Source organism: Trichosurus vulpecula, chromosome 2 (genome assembly GCF_011100635.1).
Source record: "Trichosurus vulpecula isolate mTriVul1 chromosome 2, mTriVul1.pri, whole genome shotgun sequence".
NCBI lineage: Eukaryota > Metazoa > Chordata > Mammalia > Diprotodontia > Phalangeridae > Trichosurus > Trichosurus vulpecula.
The window spans coordinates 361,474,416-361,499,320 of NC_050574.1; the positions used below are offsets into that span (position 1 = coordinate 361,474,416).

Here is a 24,905-nt window from a genome sequence, read left to right on the forward strand (position 1 = left end):
CTCAATTTGGTAAGGAAAAAAAAGTAACCTTAATTTCATATGATTATTTTTTGTCAAAATCATAAATACACATGCATTTTCTCAAGAGATTTATTTAAAATTATTTTATTCAACAATCATGTTTTAAATGTCATCAGACCTTAACCCTGAAGTGTAAAAATAAGTCCACAAAAAAAAATCCAATTTGAGGTATTGAAACTGAAGGAAAATAGGCACAATGTGGTTTCTCTTTATAACATCTTTACATTCTAGAAATGAACATCATTTAGGGGGAAATTACCTTGCATTCCCAGGTTGTAGAGAGTAGATCTTTGTATCTAGTATTACACCATACACCTCTAATCCTGCTGATTCATTTGGTATCACAAGAAGGAGGAACAAAACTCATCATGAAAAAAGAGATTATCTCCAAAAATGTATAGACAAAATACAGCAATGTGGAATAATTAAACAATTGTTAAAACTGCAATTATTCTAAAAGTTTAGAAATCAAACTAACAGGTGTATCTGGCTTCACAGATATAATTGTTAACCTGTTTACAGATACCTATTCAGTCAATGCATCCCTGACAATTCAAACACCTAGTCTAAAGTAAATTGGGGGGGTAGGCTTGGGAAATGAAATTCTGCTGCTTTTGACATACAGTCGGATAAGTAACACAGCCTAGTTTTTTCTTTAGAACATTCTTCCTCCTCCCCCCCACCCCCATCCCCATCTCAAGGAAATTTATTAAAACAGAGAGTTAAGGATGATCACCTCTTGGCTGAATTAAAACAACACATGGTGAAGGAGAGATTGGAGACCTTGAAAGACTTAATTTTTTTTTCTACATTCAAGACATTAACCAGATGTTTGCCAAATCTTCTTTCACCTTGCCTGTGCCTTCCCAAGGAAGTGGAGGGGTGAAATAGTTGCGCATATAATTATGCCCAGAGAAGTACTTTCTCTTGAAACATACAGATAAATCTTAGGAAAATTAGGTTTGGGACCCAAATAACCTGGAAAATTACATTAATGCTCCATTTGAGTGTGTAGGCACAGAATTTTATATAAGAATTCTGTAATTTGCATCTGGCATAGTAATTTGGGTCCTGAACAACATGACAATTTGTGGGTAGGAATTACTCTATTTTCTCCCCCCACGCAACTATTACTTTTAAAGTGTTACTTGACAGCATTTGGATGTCCGGCACCTAGCAGTCTTCCTGGGGCACAGAATAAATGTTTGCTGATATATTGATTGATTGACAAGGCACTGGACAAATTGCCCATGCTAAATCATTTTAGTTATCAGTGATTAGTGTAGCAAATAGGGTTCATATACTTTACGGCCTGCTTGTCTCCTAAAAGGAGGGGAAACTAAAAAAAAAAAACTATAATAATGGCTGGTAAGAATGTTATTTTTTTTTTAGAAAACTTTTGAAGTGTTAAATTACTTTTACAATCTAATATTGGAAAGAAATACTGTCAAATCCAGAGGACATGATCTAAGAAGACTTACTGTAAACAAGCATCTTCAAGAGTTTATTTTGCCTTTGTACTAAATGTTTGTTGACTGTTGTGGACTGGCACCAGACTTATGGTGATGAAAATTTTCTGTGTAGACCCAAGGGAAAAAGTTGGCCTAGGAAGTTACATTCAATCTACTTTGTAGGGGCAGCCATGTCATTATAGATCCACCAAGGATCATTGCACTTATTTGGGCTACATGGTGGGGAGAATTCTTTCTCCATTTTCTGATTGAATTTGAGAAGGGGGAGAAGGAAAAAGAGGAGGAAGAATGAGACCACGGCAACAACAGCAGTTGAGCTGTTTATCTCAGAAAATTGGTCCTGTTGGGGCTCCCTCTAGAGCCAGAAGGATAAAATTGATCCCATTCATTCTTATGTAAGTAAATAGCAACCCTGGGCCACTTAGTATAATTTGGAGGCTACCACTCTTTTTCACTACTCACTGTAGAAAATGGATACTAGAGGCTACACAATACATCTCTCAGGAGGGTCCTAGAAAATGAACTGTTGCCAGCTGCGGAAATCAGCCCAAAGCACAGGAGGTTAAAGTGAATAGCTATCAAGTTTTCAGATTGGCCGATCTAATTAAAATGGAATCCCCAAGCCAGAAGAAGCTGTAAGCAACTTCAGCTTTAAGACCCTATTTAGAACTGTCTCACAGGGCTTTTCTGGGGGAAATGGAGTGGGAATGACAGATGGAGAGTAGGGAGGAATGCATCTGATTCCCCAATTTCTTACCACACTCAATGCCAGTCCATTATCCCCATAATCCACCAAAAAAATGAGAGAAAAAGAGGAGAGAGAGTGAGAGTGAGAGAGAGAGAGAGAGAGAGAGAGAGAGAGAGAGAGAGAGTAGAAAAAAAAAGTCAGTGTTTCTGTTAGATTTAAGTCCTGATTTTTTTTAACTTCCAGTTAGCACACCCCTGGGCAACAGAGAGGTCTGATCACAAACACGAATGACAATAGCAATATAGCCTAAATTCTTTCACTACCCTCATCACTACCAGCTGCACAATAAAGTCTAGGAAGACTACAAATAGAAAGAGCTGGCATTCCGTGCTGATGGAACATTGCCTCAGTCCACCCACAATGGAATCATATATACTATTGAAGGCAGCTCCCCAAATGTGAGGAGACTGTTACAGTTAATCAAAAACTGGATTTCTTATGCCATTCAACACTAAGCCATCAGACCCCTTCCTGTGAAGGAGGGTCAGGGAACACATGAGAAGGGAAAAGCTCATGACTCCCAGAATGACTAATCCCGATATCAGTGCATTGGTGATGGCATTCAGCTGGAAAGGAGGCTCACTTGAGGAACCTGTGAAGCAAGGAAACACAGAAATATAAAGGTCCACCATATTATCACCCTCTCCAAATTACTACTGATGTGTCTGAGCACTGAGTAGTAGCAAAAGTCTAGGAGTCATGTGACCTGTGTCCTGCTTTCTGACTTCAGCATTAATTAGCCCTTTGACCCCTGAACTTCACTACTTTCAGACTCAATCTCTTCATCTATATAATGGAGATAGAATTTATTTCCTTTTTTAAAATAGTTTTGTTGATTTTTTAAAATGTCACCATCTTTTCCCAGTATGATTCCTGTCAATAGAAGCATCCCCTATAATAAAAAAGTACAACAAGCCAATAACTTGGCCATGTGTGACAGCATGTTCCTCAGTCTATACCTATAGCTCCCCTCTACTGAGAACAAAAATATCCTTGATAAAGGCAACCTAACATAGCAGAAAATGGATTGGAGTTAGAGTCAATGCAACCCTATTTTACATTGACAATATTTTTTTTTTGCTAGGGGGAAGGCAGGGCAATTGGGGTTAAGTGACTTGCCCAAGGTCACACAGCTAGTAAATGTGTCAAGTGTCTGAGGCCGGATTCGAACTCAGGTACTCCTGACTCCAGGGCCGGTGCTCTACTCACTGCACCACCTAGCTGCCCCAACATTGACAATATTTAAATTAACTTACCAAGCTGTGAATTGTTGGTGGGTGTTTCATCTGAAAAAGAAAGAAGAAATACATTATATATTTTTGCCAGGGATTTGTTGGAGCTGCTTCCTAAGAGCTGATTGTTAAATTTTCAGGAGCATTTGCATCTCTAAAACCAGCGAATGCTAAAAATCTGGGCTTGATTTATTGTTTTGCTGATTGTCTAGATTTAGGAGCACAGAGGAGAAAATGTTCTTAATGCAGATTAAACTTAAAAGTATGTGTTGTGTACTTTTTTTCCCTTGCAGAGAGAAGGCTGTTAAGCATTTACCAGCACCCTCCTTATTTGGCCCCATTTTCTTCCCCTCTCACCTTCCCTAGGAAGGTTAATCCATAATCGGCTTTCCACATTGTTCTTACCATCCCTCAAACCGTCACCCATCAAAATACTAATACTATCCTTAAATATTTGTCAATTCATTCTAGTCACTGCTGATTCATGATTGTCTCTGACAGGCAGATCAGAGGAGGCACTAATTGACAGAGCTGATTTCATTTTTAATGTGTTTACAACTAATTTTTCTAATGTTGTTGATATTCATTATTTATTGTCTGTTATACTCCAACGTGCAGCCAATTCTTTCCTGCTTATTCTACAAAAATGTTAGCCTATGCTGAAAGAAAATCTACATTTAAAAACTAAATGAAAGAGAAATCTGATAGTTTACTTAGTGTTTACTGTACTGGTAAATCAAAGCATACTGACTTTCACTTCTCCTTACTCAATTCATTATTAAAAAAAATTCCAGTTTTACCTTTTTTGATCTATAACCAAAATGCCTTAAATTTTTATTTTGTGTAAGGAGTGGGAGAGGGAGGAGTTCTACCCTAATTAGAATTTGTATAATGTTTCTGGTGTTTTGTTTTGTTCAACCCTTCATTTTTAAATAAAAGCATATGTTTAAATCAAAGCCCATCAGTTTCTTTTTCTTAAAAAAGAAAGGAAAGGAAAAATTACATGCAGCAAAAAGTTATCGCTTTGGTTATAGAAGAAAAGAATACTGAGCTTAATTTATCTAGCTTTTGATTAGATTCAGCAAACATTTATTAGGCACTTACTATTTGCAGGGCACCAGAACTAGGCATTAGGGTTTCAAAAACAAAATGAACCATGGCTGTCCTCACTGAGTTTACATTCTAATCTTAAATAGATAAGGAAGAAGACTTTAAACAATTAATAGGATAGCTTGATGGCATTTCACAAAGTAACTGAGGCTTTTTTTAATCCCCTGACATTTAAGTTTTAGAAAAATAAATATTTGCTCTGTGGTTTTGACCCTTAAAGGTGAGCTAGTCCTTCAACTTTGGCTGGTCCTATTTACAGATGAAAAGCAAGGAATGCAGCTAGCCAAGTATAAGACACAGACTTAGCTTTGCCTCTATGCACTTTCTTCCATCTAATCTATATGAGAGCATCAAAAGGTTTAAAGTTGGAAAACTGAGGAGTCTCAAACCCCAAAGTTATTTGATTGTTATTGGGTGACTAGCCCTTACACAAACAATGATCAGAGATAGTCTACACTAAAGGAATTAAAATCCATAGAAACGGGCAATCCTCACCATAAGTAAGGATGAGGTCTCTGACACAAAGATGCAAGCCCTTGGGTAAGATAGGTATGAGTTTGAGGCTACTACTTAATTATAGACATCTTTTTTTTTTCTTTTTAATCTAAACAGCCTGCCAGTCATAATTGAGAATCTCTGGATGTTGCTGAGGAGATTCACAGGAACTTTGCAAATAAGTTTCCTGGGTGAACAGAACAGGTTTCTCTGATTATAGGATCAAGGGTAGCCAAGTATCTAAAAGAGGTATTTAAAGTATCTAAGTATCTAAAACGCCCATGGCTTTCAAAATATAAGGGCAGGGCAGAGCGTATTCTTCGTGTTAGAAGAAGATCCAAGCTTTGGCAGAAGCCAGAGAGAAGCTTCTTAGTCATGTGCCCCCCAGCAAAGCCATGCCTGGCAAAGTTCACTGGATACTACATGTCCAGTGAAGCTTCCAACAATGACTCTGTCCAGAAGAGCAGCATGCAGCAAAGCTTCATGGAGTACAGAATACCCTTCCAGCAGAGACTACATATATTCCTGTACAACCTGGCCAATTATGTTCCCTATGTGTCCACTCTTCCCATTGATGGCTGCATATGTGGGGAAAGAGTATGCCACAGGTTTATGGAGTGATATGTTTTATTGCTACTTCTCTTACTATACCACTTTGAACTTATTGTATCCTCTTGTAATAGGACTGGTGGAAGCTTGTGAATTACGGTCTTAGCGGATGTGGTCATACAGAGTACCTTGAATATGGGCCATCTGGGTCTGGGGTACCTGCTCTCCAAGTCCGAGGATACACCCAATTGTGATAGATCGGAAATGCTAAATCCACACTTGCATACAAAAAAAGAAAAATACCCAGTTTGCTGATTGCTTAATTAACTCTGCAGAAAGACTAGGGAAGAAGATTTGTACCTATTTTCTGTTACCTTATTACCTGGTCAGACTGGTTTTCTTTTTCTTCACCTTTCTTTAGGTATACTATACCAGACTTTGCATATGGAAATACTCTTTCCTCCTGGTGGTTTAAAAATACACTAGGGGAAGCAGATGAAACTGTTCAGGAATTAACATGATAACAGCTTGGAATACTATGCTTGATGGGCACTTCAAAAGAACATAGATGGATAAGAACCAGTGCAAAGAAGGTAATAGAAGCAATGCCACAGGCCTTTACAAAGCCAGCAATGACAGATAAGCTGTCTTGCTCTGGTTTCTCCCATAAAAATGGTTGAAGTGCCTTGAAAAGATGTATAACATCTATGCAAAGACATATGCAGAATGAACATTTCCTCTCTTGACATAACTAGACAGCAATTAAAAAAAACGTTAGTAACCATGTGGTAAAATGACATATATTTCAAATTCTTTAACAGCCTCCAAACTTTTACCCTTATGCTGTGTTGCATTTGGATAAAACTTCATAAAATTACCAAGATGCCAAAAGAACAAGAATCTTGACTTGGTCTTCTGTATGAGACCAGGGATCCATGCTCAATTAAGGAACTAAAATCAGCTATTTTATTATATGACCATAATACTTTTCTTTTCCTAAGACTGCTTCTTCCTTGTGTTCTCAAGAAAGATTTTAAATTTATCCAATTATATACTCATCTGGTCACAGATTTATAGCTGGAATGGGATCTTAGAGGAAACTGAAGCCAGCCCTCTCATTTTATAGGAGAGGAAACTGAGGCCCAGAGAGGTTGAATGATTTTTACAGGGTCACACAGACAGCAAGTATTTGAGTCAGGCTTTGACCCAAGTTGTGCTGACTCCATGTCTAATACCCTATCCCATTCCAGCTATAAATCTATGACATAGTATATATTTGCTGTTCCCTATTCTCCTGCCTCCATGTCTTTGCATAAGCTATTTCCCATTCTTGGTAAGCACTCTTTCTTTACCTCCACCTCTTAGAATTCTTGGATTTTTTCATGGTTCAACTTAGCTGCTTCCTCCAAGAAAGGAGAGGTCTTTCCTGATTTCCACATTTTTAGTGCTCTCTCTCCCCATTCAAATTACCTTATATTTATTTATCCATTTACTTATTTTATCTCCCATTAGAATATAAGCTACATCCAGTTTGGCTGGAACATATGCATGTATATTATACACGTGAATCTAGAAAGAGATAAGTATAGATAAAGATAGACAGAAATAGAAATAGAGATAGAGACAAATGTAGATATAGATAAGATACAGAGATATAGTTACAGATGATATATAGATGATAGATATGGATAAAGACAGCATGTCCCCAAAATCTTAGTTCAGTTGTTAAGCTATTAAAGCTTAAGACAGCACTAAGACTCTTGAGATACCCTGTATACATATATAGCTGAGTTTATTTTTAGGTATTCCAAGGAGTGCATGAAAGATTAGTTCTTGTCTCCCTGCCAGTGTTACACATCATGATGAATAGCACCTTTACCCAAATACATATATTTCATGATACACTGTTAGTCTTTTAAAAAAAAGATAAGAAAAACCTTATGTGTGTGATTCAAGTATGAGTTTTGAGGATTTTTAACACTTTTAATAAGCCAAATACAGACTTTAAAAAGAAAGAAGAGAGGTAGAAAAGACAAAGAAAGAATGGGAGAGCTTAGTAAAATGGAAAGAACATTGGATTTAGAATTGGAAACCTAAGTCTGAATCCCATCTCTGCTGCTTACTACCTATGTGATCTTAGGGTAAGTCAATTCTCTCTGTCCATGCCTTGGTTTTCTTAGCTGCAAAATTAGATTGTACTGGGTGAACTCTGAGTTCCTTTCAAGCTCTAACCTGTGAGCTACTCAAGGGCAGGAAAGATATACCAGCTTGGAGAACCTGCTCTAGATACAATGTTGATGAAAAAGAAGCTTGATCAAGAAGTCCTGATTATGGGATGCAGGAAGGCTGGAGCCAAGATACTAAGGCCACACTGAACTTTAAGGACAGCACCTTCTTCCAGAACCCAATGCTTGCCTCTAGGCAATTATTCAAAAAGTACCTTTTTTTCCTCAAGGACTGGAGTCTGAAAAATAGAATCTGGGGTAGAGCAAAAAAGGGGCTCCAAAAGAAGACTGATGAGTGTAGTAACCTGGGCAAACCTGGACTCTAGCTACATCATGTATCTGTAATTTGCCTGCATTGTGAAAGAACTCAAAAGGAAGTAATGCAGTGATTCTTCATGACCTGGAGTTGTGTTTGCATTCATTTTGATGTCTTGTTATATAAGAGACTCACTGACGATGAGCAAGAGGCAAAGATCTACTTAGTCCCTGAGTAATTATCTAAAAAAAGGAGAATTCTCTTTTAACCCTTGAGTGCTTGTAGCAGTTAATATAGGGAGCATGCTGTTCAAGGGTCATGTTCATAATGATCTAAAGCAGGAGTTCTTAACCTGGGGTCTGTGAATTTGTTGTGTTTCTTCAAAAAATATTTGGATAACTATATTTCACTGTCATTGATTTCTTCTGTAATCCTTATGTTTTTTTTCCACATCTAAAAATATTCTGAGAAAACATTCATAGGATTCACTAGACAGCCAAAGGTGGTCCATGGCATTAAAAAAATAAAGAACTCTGATTTATAGTTAGTTATACCTAAGCTTTGTTTGATGCATGTATAAAGGAGACATTTCACTTGAGCAGGATGGGAGAGAGGAGGGGTGATTCTCATATACATAGAAAGGGCCAGTTTTAAATATAGATCACACAGTTCCATCTATATATTTCCCCTTTCAATTCCCTCAAGCTGATCCTGACTGTGCTTCCTAGAAATTAAAAACATTTTCTATTGTTCCCACTCAAAAGCAATTCCAAATATTGTCAATGCAAGCTGACTTTTCATCCTGTGTAATTCTACGTACCAATTCTGCAGAGAGGCACAGAAACAAGAATTGGGCTTTTCACAAATTACAAGCCAGTATTTTTCAAAGCACTCAAAAGCATGTACCAGATCCTCAGGGAGTCTGCACCAAGTCTGAAATTTCATAGTTAGTACATTGCTGCATTATTGGAGAAAGAACCTAGCAGCCCTTTACTATATACAATAGCACATTTTCCCCTCGTCATCATAAATTATAGACGACTAAAAGGATTTCTTTGTTCCTTCAAACTTTACAAATGAAACATTCCACCTTCCTGCTGAAGGAAATTTTCAGCTGAAAAGCAGCTGTCATGAGAAACTGAAATAAGAGCATGATAAGAGAGAATGACCAACATTTTAAGCCTATGCCAATGCACGAAAGTGAAATGAGAAACTGAGGCAATTATTTGGATAACTTACCCAAAAGCATTTCTTTTCTTGTCTTAGCTAGATTTTTCTGGGATATTTGGTTTTCTTCATGAGTTAAAACATAACTAAAATATGACATTATTTATCCTGAAGCTAATATGACTATAGAAAATAAAAATTTAAGGAATAAAAAGAACTACTGTAATAATTCACTTATATTCCCTGAGCCAAATTTGAACCACTGAGGGATTTTTGAGATCATCTTTGAAAGTCAGTGAACTATATTATTGACTCAAAAGTCAGAGAACCTGAGTTTGAAGCCTAGCTTTGCTACTCACTACCCACATGATAGGCTAAAGTCCTTTATATAATCATATCTGATTAGACAAGTCACTTCACCTCTCTAGGCCTTATTTTCCACATCTTTGGAATTAGGGGGTTGAATTTGGTGATACCCAAAGTCTCTTTTTGCTGAAAGTCCCATGATCTAATCCTAGACCTTTGTTTTATGTGTGAGAAAGCTTCAACCCAAGAATTTAAGCAATTTATCCAAGGTCATACAGCTAGGCCTCCTGACTCTCAGTCTCATGATTTTTATACTACTTCACATGGCCTTTAGGCACCTAGGTGGCTAAGAAGTTAACACACTGGGCTTAGAATCAGGAAGACTCATCTTCACAAGTTCAAATCTGGCCTTAGAAACTTACAAACTGTGTGACCTTGGGCAAGTCACTAAACCCTGTTTGCCTCAGTTTCCTCATCTGTAAAATGAGCTGGAGAAGGAAATGGCAAACCACTCTAGTATCTTTGCCAAGAAAACCCCAAAATGAGGTCATGCAGAGTCAGACATGACTGAACAACAACAAAATATGGCCTCTACTTTTATCTAATAGACAAAAACCATAAGTTCTTCCCTGCACCGCATTCTGGTAACTTAAAATATCATTCTTCTTCATAAGAATGTGGGGTAGAAGAGGGGGAGACAGAGTATGTCTCTTTTCTTCCACCTCCTTCTTCTCCCTCTCCCAGTGGTAGGACCATTACCCTTTATATGAAAGTCAAGTAAACAGAATACCACTGTGCAATTAGAGGGTTAGAGAAGCCTGGAGGTTTATCTTATCTTTCAGTTAATTAGTTCTTTTTAGAAATGACTCTGAGCTCTTCTAAAAAGCAAAACAAGTTTCCATTTTGGAAATTCCTGTGAGTACAAGAAAAAACAGGAGCTGTCCTACCACTCCGGGTAATGATGGGGCCAGCAGAAACAACAGCATTTCCCGAGGTGCTCTGAGGGCTCCACGTTGTCCTCCTCCCCACATCTCTTCTTTCTCTGTGACTGCAGATCTGAGGTGTGAATGAAAACAAATGAAATTCCACATTGAAGCAAGGCTGGTTCTTTATGGCCATTTTGGAAAGGAGGTTCCTCTAGACCAACAGCCACACATTTGATTTTATTTGTGTTCATTTGTGTGTGCATTTAATTACTTGGCATGTCCCTGCTACAGTATTTCTTCCCCTGGCTTGGGTCACATTTCTCATTTCCCACCATTCCAATTGTGTTTTGCCTCATTAATTTACATAGATCAGTAGCTCTCCTGAATGAAAGTTCTGTTTATTAAACTCTTCTACAATTATTTTACTCAATCCTTGAATAAATCCATCCACTAAAATCCTATGGAGTACCAAGGCAAGGTTGTGTGCATGTTCCACTTAATCCATTCTAACATAACTGAGAGCATAGCATCATTGATTTACAGAAGAAAGATCACTGGCTCTGGAGTCCAGGGACCTGGTTTCAAATCCTGCCTCCAATCCTCACAAACACACCCATGTCTCCCCTATCCTTATACAAAAACAGAAGAACCTTCAAGTGATTTGATTTTCTTCACTAGCTATTGTTTTGATAGATAGATAGATAGATAGATAGATAGATAGATAGATAGATAGATAGATAGATAGATGATAGATGATAGATAGATCCTCTCTTTTGTGGCTAAACTCCTTGAAAAAGTCATCTAGGTCATTCCACTTCATCTCCTCTTATTCTCGTCTAAACTCTCAACAATATGGTTTCTGACATTGTTGTTCAACAGAAACTGCTCTCTCCAAAGGAACCAAAGGAATCTCTTAATTGCCAAATCTAATGGCCTTTTCTTAATCCTCGTACTTTTTCACCTCCCAGCCATCTTTAACAATGTCAAACATCTTCTACTCTTGCTTTTCTTCTTGCCTATCTGACCACGCTTTCTTGGTCTCCTTTACTTCATCCAGGTCACACCAACTAACCATGGATGTCCTTCAAGGCTCTTTCCCTTTCTCTTCTCAATCTATAATATCTCACTTAATGATCTCATCAGCACCCAAGGATTCAATGATGAAGATGATTCCAAAGTTTGTCTGTCTCTCTGTGTATACATACACACATATATAGGTGTGTATACACACACACACACACACACATACATACATACATACATCCAGTCTTAACCTATCTCCTGATCTCCAGTTTCACATCACCAACTAACCACCCCTTAGAAATCTCAAACTGGAAGTCCTCATTCCAAACTCAAAGTATCCAAAATGGAGCTCATTATTTTTCCCCTCAAACTCTGTACTCTTCTGAACCTCCCTATTACTGCCAAGGGCACTACCAACCTCTCAGCCACTGAGGCTCCCAAACCTCGTAGCACCCAGGCTCCTTATTTGCACTCAATCAGCACAACCCAATATGTTGCCAAGTTTTGTCATTTTTACCCTCATAACATCTCTTACATACCTCCCCTTCTCTCCACTCACAACTGTACCATCTTGGTATAGGCCTTCATCCCCTGACACCTAGACTATAAAAATAACCTTCTCATTTGTCTCCTTGCTTCAAATCTCTCTTCACTCCAATCTATTCTCTACTCAGCTGCCAAAGTGATTTTCCTAAAAAGCTTATTTGATCATGTTGCTTTTTCTGCTCAATAAATTCTGATAGCTCCCTATTGCTTAAATACATAAAATACTGTTTGACTTTTAAAGTCCTTCACAACTTAGCCCCTTTTGGCCTTTCTAGTCTTTTTACACTTTGCTCCCCTCCATCTACTCTGCTCTCCAGCTACAAAAGCCTTCTTGCTGCCCTTCAACATCTCACAACTCCGTGACTTCTCCCTGGATGTTCCTCATGCCTGGAATTCTCTCGTTCCTCATCCCTTGCTCCTAGTTTCACTGATAACCCTCAAGAGGAAAGTTAGATATCTCTTTCTATGAGAGGTTTTCCATGGTCACTCCTCATATTCCAGCAATTTTCCTCAGAAATTATTTTCCATTTAAAATGAATATGTCTTACATGGACCTAGTTATTTGCATATTATCTCCCTGATTAGAATATGAGCTCTTTAAAGGCACATACTGTATTTTTGCCTTTCTTTGTTTCCTCAACATTCTAGCTTTCTTCAAGAATCAGCCCAAACTTCACCTTCTTCAGGAGGCCTTCTCCCCATTCCTTACTCCTTCTAGTGCCCTCCCTGTGAAACTGTCTTCCATATGTACATATCTTACATGTACATAGTTGTTTGCATGTTTCCTTCCTTATTAGAATGTGAACACCTTGAGGGAATTTGGTCAACAATCATTTATTAAATGTTCTTCTGCAAGTTTTCCTTATCTCCCTTAATGCTAGAGCCTTCCTTCCATTGGTTATCTCCAGTCTATCTTGTACATACTTTGTTTGTACATAGCTGTTTGCACATTGTCTCCCTCCCCATTGAAATGTGAGGTCTCTGAGAACAGGGATTGTTTTGTTCCTTTCGTTGTATCCTTGCAGAATTTAGGAGTTTAATTGGGGCTTGAAAGAAGTCGGTGAATCCAGGAGATGCAGGTGAGGAGGGAGAGAATTCCAGGTATGGGGGATGGCCAGTGAAAATGCCTGGATTCTTTCTTTCTTTTTATTTGTTTGCTTGTTTGGGGTTTTTTTGTTCCTTTCTTTATGTCCCCAGCACTTAGAATAGTGCTTGGCACACAGTAAGTGACTAATAAATGATTTTTAAATAACTACTGAGTATGTCCTTAGACAAGTCAGTTCACCTACCTGAACTTCAGCGTCCTTATCTATAAAGTGAAGGGCTTGGACTATGCTGCCTTGGAAGTGTCTCCTAGCTTTGGATATGTGATCCTAGAAAAAGCTCAAAGGGACCTTAAAGGTCACCTCCCACATTCACTTGAGGACCAGAAAATTGAAGTGCTTTCTTTGCCTAAAGTTTTTTTTTGTTTTTTGTTTTTTTGCAGGGGGAAGGCAGGGCAATTGGGGTTAAGTGACTTGCCCAAGGTCACACAGCTAGTAAGCGTGTCAAGTGTCTGAAACCAGATTTGAACTCAGGTCCTCCTGACTCCAGGGTCTGTTCTACCTAGCTGCCCCTGCTTTGCCTAAAGTTTTGTAGGGACAGAGTTGGAATTCAATTCTAGGTGGATTCACTTTCTTCTGCACCTGTACAAATTCAGGGTTTTTTTTCATTGCACCACAGTTGTCAAATGCAAATAGAAACAATTGGTGTATTAAAGCAAAACTGCTAGAGACCACAGACACAACCATCACTAGCTTGTAGTGAATGGGGAACTCCTTGGAGAGTGAAGGGAGGCTGTGTTTCATCCCCTCAAAAGCCCTCTGCTGCCTAAGGGCCAGATGTGTGTACAGTCGAGGTGGAAGAGTACCCCATTCCAGGGTCACCACTCTCCACTCTTCTGGCCTACCTCCCCCTTTCCCCTACAACTCAATGGAAGCAAGGGAGTAACATTGCCTTCTCCTGAAACAACTATATGCCACAATCATACTATCCTCAACAGAGATGTTTTTAACCCAAGTGAATAAATTCCCAGTTGTGTCTGTTCTCACAAAAGAAGATAGAGTTAAGAACAATAATTGTTATTTCTGTGGTATAGGCATCTCTTGGGGGAGGAAATCCTTCTACCAACTAGCGTTAGAAATTTGAAGTCTCAGAGAATTGCCTGGAAAACTAAGGCTGGAAAATGAAATGACAAACTATACCAGTATCTCTGTCAAGAAAACACCAAATAGGGTCACAAAGAGTCAGACACAATTGAAAATGACTAAACAACAACAAAGAGAAATAGGAGATTAAGTGACTTGATCAGGGTTACACAGACAAAATGTGGAAGAAGCAGGATTTGAATCCAGGTCTAGGGGGCTTTAAGGCCAGCCCTCTTTCTACTATACTATAATCTCTAACAAACAAAACTTTCCCTCTTTTTATCCCCTCAGACCAATTAATTAATCAAGAGACATTTATTAAGTAGTTACTATGTGCCAGGCATTGTGCTAAGTGCTAGGGATACAAAAAGAGGCAAAAGACAGAGTCGGGCCCTTGCATTTATAATCTAATGGAGGAGACCACTGTATATAGGCAGAAACTTGAAAAGCCAATTGGAAGAAGCAGATCTTTGGTTCCTGGGAAATGAGTCTGTATTTCAAGGGTAAATAGCCCTTCATGTAATCTCCAGAAATAGCCTCATCTGCCTCTAAAGCATGGGGCTATGATCAGAAGACAAGCAGAAACCTGGTGGATACTGTTTTAGACCACTGTACATGGCACATTTTTTTTTGGTGGCCAATTAGTTGGCCAATTAGTCCAAGACATGAAATGAACCCCTCTTCTAGTTGCTAGTTTGTAGTTGCAGTGCTAGAAATCAGTGAACACTTACAGGAGTGAGGAAAGGACAGTCCTCTGCTCTGCACAGTTTGGTCACACAGTGAAGGAAGACAGTGGACATCTTCTGATTTTTGTGCTTCACAAAACGGAATACCTCAAATGAAAACCGGCCTTGCTGGCTCTTGCCATTTTCGATGACAGTTGTCTGTGGATCTTTGTCACAACTATAATTCAAGAGACACAAAAACTGGGGCATTACTGTGGAGCATAACAACGCCTCACATTTCTAGAGCATGTTAGTGTTTGCCATGTGCTTTCATCACAACCACCCTATGAATCAGGGAGTACAAATATTATTGTCCCAATATTTTTTAAGATTAGGAAATGGGCACAGAGGTAAAATGTCTTGCCCAGGGTCACACAGCTAGTAAGGTGTTAGGATGAGGATATAAACCTAGCTCTTCTGATTCTAAGCATAGTGCTATATCGACTGTACTATACTTTCACTAACATGAAGTGCAAAATTACTGCACTTTTAAGATCTATTTCCACAGCAAAAAGAATCCAGGTTTTGAGGGATGACTAAGTCATTCTTCCATGTTAAGGATATTTAACAAGGTCATAAAACAAGACATTAGACTAGAGCCTTGGCTACATAGCAGCAATCATAGCTAACTCACATTTTCATAGGACTTTATTATGGTTAATTTTCTTCATGTAACTTGACATTGAACAAAGTATGTGAAGAGCTGCCCTGCATACTTCCTACCAACCATGTGCTCAGTGCTTAGGTGCTGTGGGGATAGCAAATGCCCTGGACCCTTCCAGCTGGTCATGTGTGACTCAGGGCTTGGATGCTTTGCTAATGACAAGGTCATCTCCATACTGGCTATCAAGGAAGAAGAACCAATGACTCAGTGGACCTTTAAAAAATAATTCTGTCGGGGGCGGAGCTAAGATGGTGACTGGAAAGCAGGGACTAGTGTGAGTTCCCCACTGAGTCCCTCCAAAAACCTATAAAAAATGGCTCTGAACCAATTCTAGAACTGCAGAACCCACAAAACAGCAGAGGGAAGCAGGGTTCCAGCCCAGGACAGCCTGGATGGTCTCTGGGTGCTGGGAGCAGAGCGGAGCAGAGCCCAGCATGAGCGGCACGGACCAACCAGACCAGGAGCCGGGCGGAGTGTGCCAGTGAGCTGCGGCAGTTACCAGACTTCTCAACCCACAAACACCAAAGACAACAGAGAAGGTTAGTGGGAAAAGCGGCGGGAGTGAAAGGAGTTCTCGGTTTGGCCACTGTCCCAGGGCAGCAGAGGTGGGGCAGCTACAGAAGTACAGCTGCAGTTGCTTCCAGCCCCAGGCCCACCTGGTGGGAAGAATTAAGTGGTGGATCAGAGCAGCAGTGAAGAGCCTGCTGAAGATCTAAGTCCAGTCCGGGTTGGGGGTTCTTGGAGAAGAAGGAGTGCTGCTTGTGGCAGAGCTGGCGCATCTCCCCAGGCATGGAACACAGTTCTCTAAACTCTACAAGCAGTCACACCCCACTGAAAAACTCAAGGGTCAAGTTAGTTGGCTGGGAATATGGCCAGACAGCAAAAACGCACCCAGATTCAGTCTCAAACTTTGGATTCTTTCTTTGGTGACAAAGAAGACCAAAACATACAGACAGAAGAAGTTAACAAAGTCAAAGAGTCTACAACAAAAGCCTCCAAGAAAAGCATGTACTGGTCCCAGGCCATGGAAGAGCTCAAAAAGGATTTGGAAAAGCAAGTTAGAGAAGTAGAGGAAAAATTGGGAAGAGAAATGAGAAGGATGCGAGAAAACCATGAAAAACAAGTCAATGACTTGTTAAAGGAGACCCAAAAAAATACTGAAAAATATACTGGAGAAAACAACACCTTAAAAAATAGACTAACTCAAATGGCAAAAGAACTCCAAAAAGCCAATGAGGAGAAGAATGCCTTGAAAGGCAGAATTAGCCAAATGGAAAAGGAGGTCCAAAAGACCACTGAAGAAAATGCTACCTTAAAAATTAGATTGGAGCAAGTGGAAGCTAGTGACTTTAGGAGAAATCAAGATATTATAAAACAGAACCAAAGGAATGAAAAAATGGAAGACAATGTGAAATATCTCATTGGAAAAACCACTGACCTGGAAAATAGATCCAGGAGAGATAATTTAAAAATTATTGGACTACCTGAAAGCCATGATCAAAAAAAGAGCCTAGATATCATCTTTCAAGAAATTATCAAGAACTGCCCTGATATTCTAGAGCCACAGGGTAAAATAGAAATTGAAAGAATCCATCAATCACCTCCTCAAATAGATCCCAAAAAGAAATCTTCTAGGAATATTGTCACCAAATTCCAGAGCTCCCAGATCAAGGAGAAAATACTGCAAGCAGCCAGAAAGAAACAATTTGAATATTGTGGAAACCCAATCAGAATAACCCAAGATCTGGCAGCTTCTTCATTAAGAGATCGAAGGGCTTGGAATACGATATTCCGGAGGTCAATGGAGCTAGGATTAAAACCTAGAATCACCTACCCAGCAAAACTGAGTATCATGCTCCAAGGCAAAATATGGATTTTCAATAAAATAGAGGACTTTCAAGCTTTCTCAGTGAAAAGACCAGAGCTGAATAGAAAATTTGACTTTCAAACACAAGAATCAAGAGAAGCATGAAAAGGTAATCAAGAAAAAGAACAAGAAAAAGAAATTGCAAGGGACTTACTAAAGTTGAACTGTTTTGTTTACATTCTTACATGGAAAGATGATGTGTATGATTCATGAGACCTCAGTATTAGGGTAGCTGAAGGGAATATGCATACATACATACATACATACATACATATATATATATGTATACATATATATGTTTATGTATGTATAAATATAAGTGAATGTGTATGTATGTATATATGTATGTGTGTGTATATATATAGAGAGAGAGAGTGGGCACAGGGTGAGTTGAAGATGAAAGGAAGATATCTAAAAGAAATAAAATCAAATTAAGGGATGAGAGAGGAATATATTGAGAGAGGGAGATAGGGAGAGATAGAATGGGGTGGATTATCTCGCATAAAGGTGGCAAGAGGAAGCAGTTCTGTGGGAGAAGGGGAGACGGCAAGTGAGGGGTGAATGAGTGAATCTTGCTCTCCTCAGATTTGGCCTCAGGAGGGAATACCATACATACTCAAATGGGTATCTTACCCCATAGGAAAGAAGAGGGAAGAAGATTAAAAAAAGGGGGGGGGATGATGGAGGGGAGGGCAGATGGGGGTGGAGGTAATCAAAACCAAACACTTTCGAAAGGGGACAGGGTCAAGGGAGAAAATTCAATAAAGGGATATGGGTTGGGAAGGAGTAAAATATGGTTAGTCTTTCACAACATGAATATTGTGGAAGGGTTATAAATAATGATACACACGTGTCCTATGTTGAATTGCCTGACTTCTTAGGGAAGGTGGGTGGGAAGGGAAGAGGGGAGAGAATTTGGAACTCAAAGTTTTAAAAACAGATGTTCAAAAACAAAAAAAAAAAGTTTTTGCATGCAACTAGAAAATAAGATACACAGGCAATGGGGCATAGAAATGTATCTTGCCCTACAAGAAAGGAAGGGAAAAGGGGATGGGAGGGGAGTGGGGTGACAGAAGGGAAGGCTAACTGGGGAACAGGGCAACCAGAATATATGCCATCTTAGAGTGGGGGGGAGGGTAGAAATGGGGAGAAAATTTGTAATTCAAACTCTTGTGAAAATCAATGCTGAAAACTAAATATATTAAATAAAAAAAATAATAATAAAAAAATAATTCTGTCCCTGTTTCTCTCTTCCTTTGATCCTCCAGATAGCATCAAATAACTCTGGGACTCCCACAAAACATTTCCAAGAAGTTTATTCTTTTCTCTGCCCTGTCTTCCACACAGCCATGAGTACATGGTAGCTAGAAAGTCCTAGTTGCCTCCTCTGTTTTATGATTTATTTTTCCTGAGTATAATTAACTAAACATCAACCTTGAGATGAAGGTGTCTATGCTTAAAAGTCACCTTGTGAGGTCAACGCATCCAGAGGATCTTTAGTCCCCTGGTCTGAGTTGATTCATGGGAGGGGGAGTCCCTGCATCAGAGGAGATGAGCACTGACAATAGGAGGACTCTAATCCCTGACTTGGCTGGCCAAAAGACATCGACTTTGTGGAGACAGTACAGAATCAAAGAAAAATGAAACCACACCTATCCAGCAAATACACAGACTACTTTTATGCTCTAAACTGTTTTAAGTTTCAACTACTTAAAAGAACATAACATCAGTTGTTACTGAATACTGATTTAAGTCTTTTTGTCAATATTTACAAGTGAGTGTTTATGTCTGAAATAAAAACCTGTCTATTATCTGATTCATATTATATATTAAGTGTCTTTCTCCTCATCCCTCTGGGGAGACACTAGGCATGAACCACAATTTAAACTTCATGTAATTTTTCCATAGGGTATAAGAGTGGGAGAATGTAATGAGCCAAGTAGTGTGAGAAAAGGAGTGTAACCTCTTTCAATCAATGCTAGATTCCCTCGCACTCAGGACTGAACATTGTCTAGACAGCATATATGGGTTTGGAACAGAGGGGTCCCATAGCTGCAATGGAGAAGGCATGGTGTCCTAGTCCTTTGGGCCCACCAATGGTTCTGTTGTTAGACTCACAACAAACCAGTGAAATTCTTGTCCAAGGGGAGCAGATGTGGGTTCATTAAATTTCATCGACCTGGTTTCTGGGGACCATCCTAGCATATTAGAAGTTGTGAAACAGATGCTTTGTGATTCTTATCATGCCGCCTCTCCCTATCCAAAAGCTACAGTGAATCAAGCCAACTGCATTTCATGTTCCAAGTTTGGGTCAATTGTCATCAACAATCAGAATCTTTGCTTATGCTATTAAGTCCTGTTCTGTTGTCTGATCCCAAGCACTGAACATCAGACAGGAAGATGGAGAATTTTTATGGCTGTGATACACAAAAAATGAAGACATCTGTATAATCCGTCACCATTCACTAGAGACTAATAGTGAGGGTATTGGCTGAGAAAAATGAGGTAGTAGGTCAAATGGGATTTTCATGTGAAATACCTTGATAAATGAGATGAAAATGTTTTTTGCCCTAAATTATATGATACATTGCCTTAATTTTTCTCCTTTCTTTAAAAACAATATATAAAAACATTTATATAGCCCCTTAAGGTCTGCAAAGCACTTTACAAATATTATCTAATTTTATTCTCACCTGAGAGGTAGTTGCGAGGTACAGTTAGGGAAACTGTGGCAGAGAGCTGTGAAGTGTCTCGACCAAGGTCACACAGCTAGTTAAGTGAGGCTGGATCTGAACTCAGGTCTAACATGACTTCTGCCCAGTGCTCTATCCACTGTGCCACCTAGCGGCCGTCTTTGGCAATGATGACATAGCCTAATAGAACAAATAGTTGGCAATTCTCCCTTTTCTGGAAGATAATTACTTCATCATCATTCTCTAACATTTTCCCTTCTCCTTTTAATCATGAATCAGCAATTTTGGTAGATCAAACTGATTCCTAACTCTCATTTGACTTTGGCCTACTCAGTAGTCAGTATTGATAGTAACTACACATAGCCAGTATAAACTCAAATTTGAAACCCTATTCAAAAAAATAGAAAAAATGGCTATCTGGCTTAAACTTGCTACTTCAATCAGGCACAGCTAGGTACAGATAGAAGCCTTAGGAAACACCTACCTGAAGAATAGGTCATATCGTATATCATCATTTGGGTTCCCTGACGGGGTAGTGTAGCAATAGTCCATCAAAACATTCCACCTATAGAAGAAAGCAAGGATGAGGTCATGTTAGAGCCATAACTGTCTAAAGCCCCTGGATCATTTTTTTTTAAATAGAGAGAATTTATTTACTGCTATTTGAAGGCAATAATAGTAATTTACATTTCTATACCATTTTAAGGTTTACAACATACTTCCCTCATAATATCTAAGTGAATTAGGCAGCAGTGCATATTCCCTGCTTTACAAATAAAGAAAGCAAAGCTTAGAGTGATTCAGTGAATTGCTCAAATAACAGAGTCAGAACCAAATCTGTCCTTCCAGGGGCCTTAAAGATTTCCTAAACACAGAGCTTGAAGAACCCCTGAAGCAAAGAATTTCCATTGCCACTACTTTCCCCAGCATTTCTGATTTGCTTTCAGGGCCAATCCTACCACAGGGACAAATGTCATGGGTGCATGATTGGGCAGATGAGGAGAAGATAGAAAAAGATGGCTTCCGGAAGCAGACTCTGTAGGAGCCCATGTGCCACTGTTTAGTTTGACCCATGCTTTTCAACATATCAGTATTTCAAATAAGCCACAAGTTGGTGGTGGTTGACAGGCAGTGGAGGGAGGAAGGAGGCAACACACATGGTCAAGGAAAGAAGGGTACTCTCTCATTGACTGCTTTGGGGAGCGTACTTATATTCTTCACAGAGTCCCCAATTGTGTCGTGTTAGGCCTAGGCTTGTTTCTTATCTATACAGGCATACCTCGTTTTATCATGTTTCACAGATAAGGGGTTTTTACAAATGGAAGATTGGAGCAACCATGGATCAAACAAGTCTCTCGGGGCCATTTTTCCAACAGCATGTGCTCACATCATATCTCTGTGTCTCATTTCTGTAATCCTCGCAATATTTCAAATTTTTCATTATTATTACATCTGTAACTGTTATCAGTGATCAGTGATGTTTGATATTACTATTTTAATTATTTGGGGGTGCCACAAACCATGCCCATGTAAGATGGCAAACTTACTCGATAAATTTGTGTGTGTTCTGACTTTTACCCTATCGAGCTCTCCCTCTCCTCTGGCTTCCATTCCTGAGACACAACAATATTGAAATTAGGCCAATTAATTATCCTACAATGGCCTCTAAGTGTTCAAATGAAAGGAAGAGTCAATCAATGAGGCAAATTTCATTGTTGTCTTATTTTAAGAAATTGCCACAGCCACCCCAACCTTCAGCAACCACCACACCACTAAGTCAGTAGCCATCAACATCAAGGCAAGACCCTTTAACAGCAAAAAGACTACACTCACTGAAGACTCAAATGATAGCATTTTTAGTAATAAACTATTTTTTAATTAATGTATATAATTTTGTAAGACATAATACTTTTTCACACATAATACACTACAATAAACATGACTTTTATATGCACTGGAAAACCAAAAAATTCACGTAACTCACTGTATTGCAATATCCACTGTATTGTGGTGGTTTAGAACCAAACTCACAATATTTCAGAGGTCTGGTTGCACATAATACGCTCAGAATCAGTGTGGCAGAGAGCTAAGATCCCTAGTTTGATCTGGGTTCAAATCTTCCTCTGCCACTTTCTCCCCAGCTAACTTTGGACTAATCAATTCACTCCTTGGTGCCTTGATTTCCTTACCTATTAAAAGAGAGAACTGAACTACACTATTTATGAAGCCTTTTGATGCTCTAAAATTCTGTCTTGTTGTTAATGAGTAAAAAATATATGACCAAGGAAACAAACCATCAAACAGCATTTTTTTAAATCCCCAAAACTGTGGTAACATTTTAAAGAGTAATATTTTTAGCCTCCAGTAAAGTCCTGCTTTGATCCCTCCTTTTGGTGCGAAGTTTCCCTGGAATCTTGAAGCCTATGTCAGGAGATCTCTAATGTTGGCAAGTCCCAACAAGGCTGGAAAGACATCAGGTACAGGCCCAGTTAGGCAGCAGAGTAGATGGAATGCTGGGCCTGAAGTCAGGAAGACTCCTCTTCCTGAGTTCACATCTGACCTCAGACATTTACTTGCTGTATGATCCTGGGTAAATCACTTAACCCTGTTTGCTTCAATTTCCTCATCAGTAAAATGAACTGGAGAAAGAAATGGCAAACCACTGCAGTATCTCTGCCAAGAAAATCCAAAAGAGTTGGACACAGCTGAAAGTTGATAGCCTAGCTCTCAACAGACATGTGTGTGTGATTCCAGGATCAACCTAGCCAATTTTGAAGACATTCATGTCCAGAAGGGACATAGATTTGTTTTGCTTTGTTTGGGAGAGAGGTTGGGGGCAAAGTAGAGAAACACATAAAGCCCATCCACACTATGGAGTAGTAGGGTTCAAGTTTGCATCAATGAAGGAAATACCTACAGTGAAGTTGCAAATCCCTAAAGTATTAAACTAGTATTAAAGTGTAATACTAGGTAAACATCTTCATCAGAAAGTAGAAATGCTGAGGAGAGAGGAAAAGGAGAAGAAAGGGAGGTCACATCTGGAGCCTCTCAATCTCACCTTTTTTAACAGTAATTCAATGACATTTCTAAGTCTAAAGTAACTTTGCATTCTAACCACTTGATATTTGTTTATCAAAATACATTTCTGAGAGAAATTTCCTCTCCTGGGTTCCCTTTGGCAGTTAGATGGTACAGTGGATAAAGCCCTGGGCCTAGAGTCAGGAAGATCTGACTAGATCAAATTCAGCCTCAAACACTTAACAAAGGTGTGACCCTGAGCAAGTAATGATCTCTGTTCACCTCAGTTTCCTCATCTGTACAATGGGGATAATATGGCACCTACCTCCGGTGTTGTCGTGAGGATTAAATGAAATACTATTTGTTAAGCACATAATAGGTGCCTAATAAATGCATCTTCTGTTCCTCCCCTTGCTGTTTTAAGTTTATCAGTTTCCAGCTATTAACCGAGGTCTCATTTTTAGTTTTATCGTTCTGAGAACTTTTTTGACTTGTGTCTTATTTTGTTGGTCCAAGAACTCCCTAGGAGAATTCTTGTTTGTTAAACAGTGGCACTGGATGGCATATAAAGTCTGACCCCCTCACTCAGGCATAACTCAGTGTTTCTACTTGTTTATATAGCCAGAGGGATAGAGCACCAAGAGTACTTTATAAATTGAAATTAAAAATGAATGAACTAGCTTCGTAATTCACGAGGCTTCTAAGTAACTAAATTATTTTTTTAACAAATCAAAAAGCAGAGCATAACAATACCTGCCATCCAGATTGGTAGCTCGTACTGCTGCAAATATTTTGGTTTTCAAAGGCAGTCCTGCACTAGGGACAATCAGTTGCTGGCTGTAGGTTGAATCCTGTTGGTTAAAAAAAAAACAAAACATTAATATTATAGTTAAATCAAGTGAAACATATAGAACAGTCATGCTAACTTAGAATTTATTTCTCTGTAAGAGACAGGGGTGAATAAAAACTCATAATTGACCACAGAGAGCTCCCTAAATTGTCTAGTCATACTTCTGGTTTCTAGGGATGATGGTACAAAATCCAAAAAGTTTGACTATGACATTTAAATCTTCTTCAGCTATTGTCCATTTGTTGTTTGCTTTTTTCCTTTCTGGGTACTAAGCTGCCTTTTTGAAGGCTGTTATCACTTTGGGAGAATATTCTATTTATTGGGACTTTTCACAATAACACCTAAGAAAATATCTGACCCTGAGCTTGATTTTCAACTTTGTAAATAGATGCATATAGTGAAGAGGGAAAACGGTGGGCCTAGACTGCCTTAATGGTACCCAAAGGCATTCTCACTTGCCCTTTCACAGGGAAAGCAAAATTGCTAACTGCATCAAGGACATAAAAACTTTATCCATCCCATAAGAACTTAACAGAGAGGGAAAGTACACAGACACAAAAGAAAAGTATTATTTGATGGAACTACAATTAAGCCAGACAAATCTCTCAGTCTTACTACCTAGAAATGAAGATGATCCCTAGGCAAACCAAATATGCCCCTTTCCTTATCACCATACATAAAGAGGATTATATGGCCTCAAATGGTTAAAAGAAACAAACACAAAAAGGAAACATTTACATTTTTTTTAAACTAGACCTGTGACTTCTTTACTCTAAAAGATCCCTCCAGTGATGTGGGTCAGCAATTCATCGGTAATTCAGAGAGT

At 39.0% G+C, this 24,905-nt stretch overlaps 1 protein-coding gene across 1 annotated transcript in view; it reads right to left on the minus strand.

Moving 5' to 3' along the window:
- Positions 1–2,657: 2,657 nt before the first annotated feature.
- The window catches only part of ZPLD1 (zona pellucida like domain containing 1), a 74,945-nt gene continuing 52,697 nt past the window's right edge, over positions 2,658–24,905 (minus strand). The window contains exons 5-10 of the mRNA XM_036742450.1: positions 23,983–24,080; positions 20,696–20,776; positions 14,994–15,165; positions 10,529–10,637; positions 3,498–3,527; positions 2,658–2,833 (exon numbers count right to left, since the gene is read on the minus strand). Of these exons, the coding sequence (XP_036598345.1) occupies positions 2,658–2,833; positions 3,498–3,527; positions 10,529–10,637; positions 14,994–15,165; positions 20,696–20,776; positions 23,983–24,080 (666 nt within the window). The remainder of the gene's footprint in view (positions 2,834–3,497; positions 3,528–10,528; positions 10,638–14,993; positions 15,166–20,695; positions 20,777–23,982; positions 24,081–24,905) is intronic.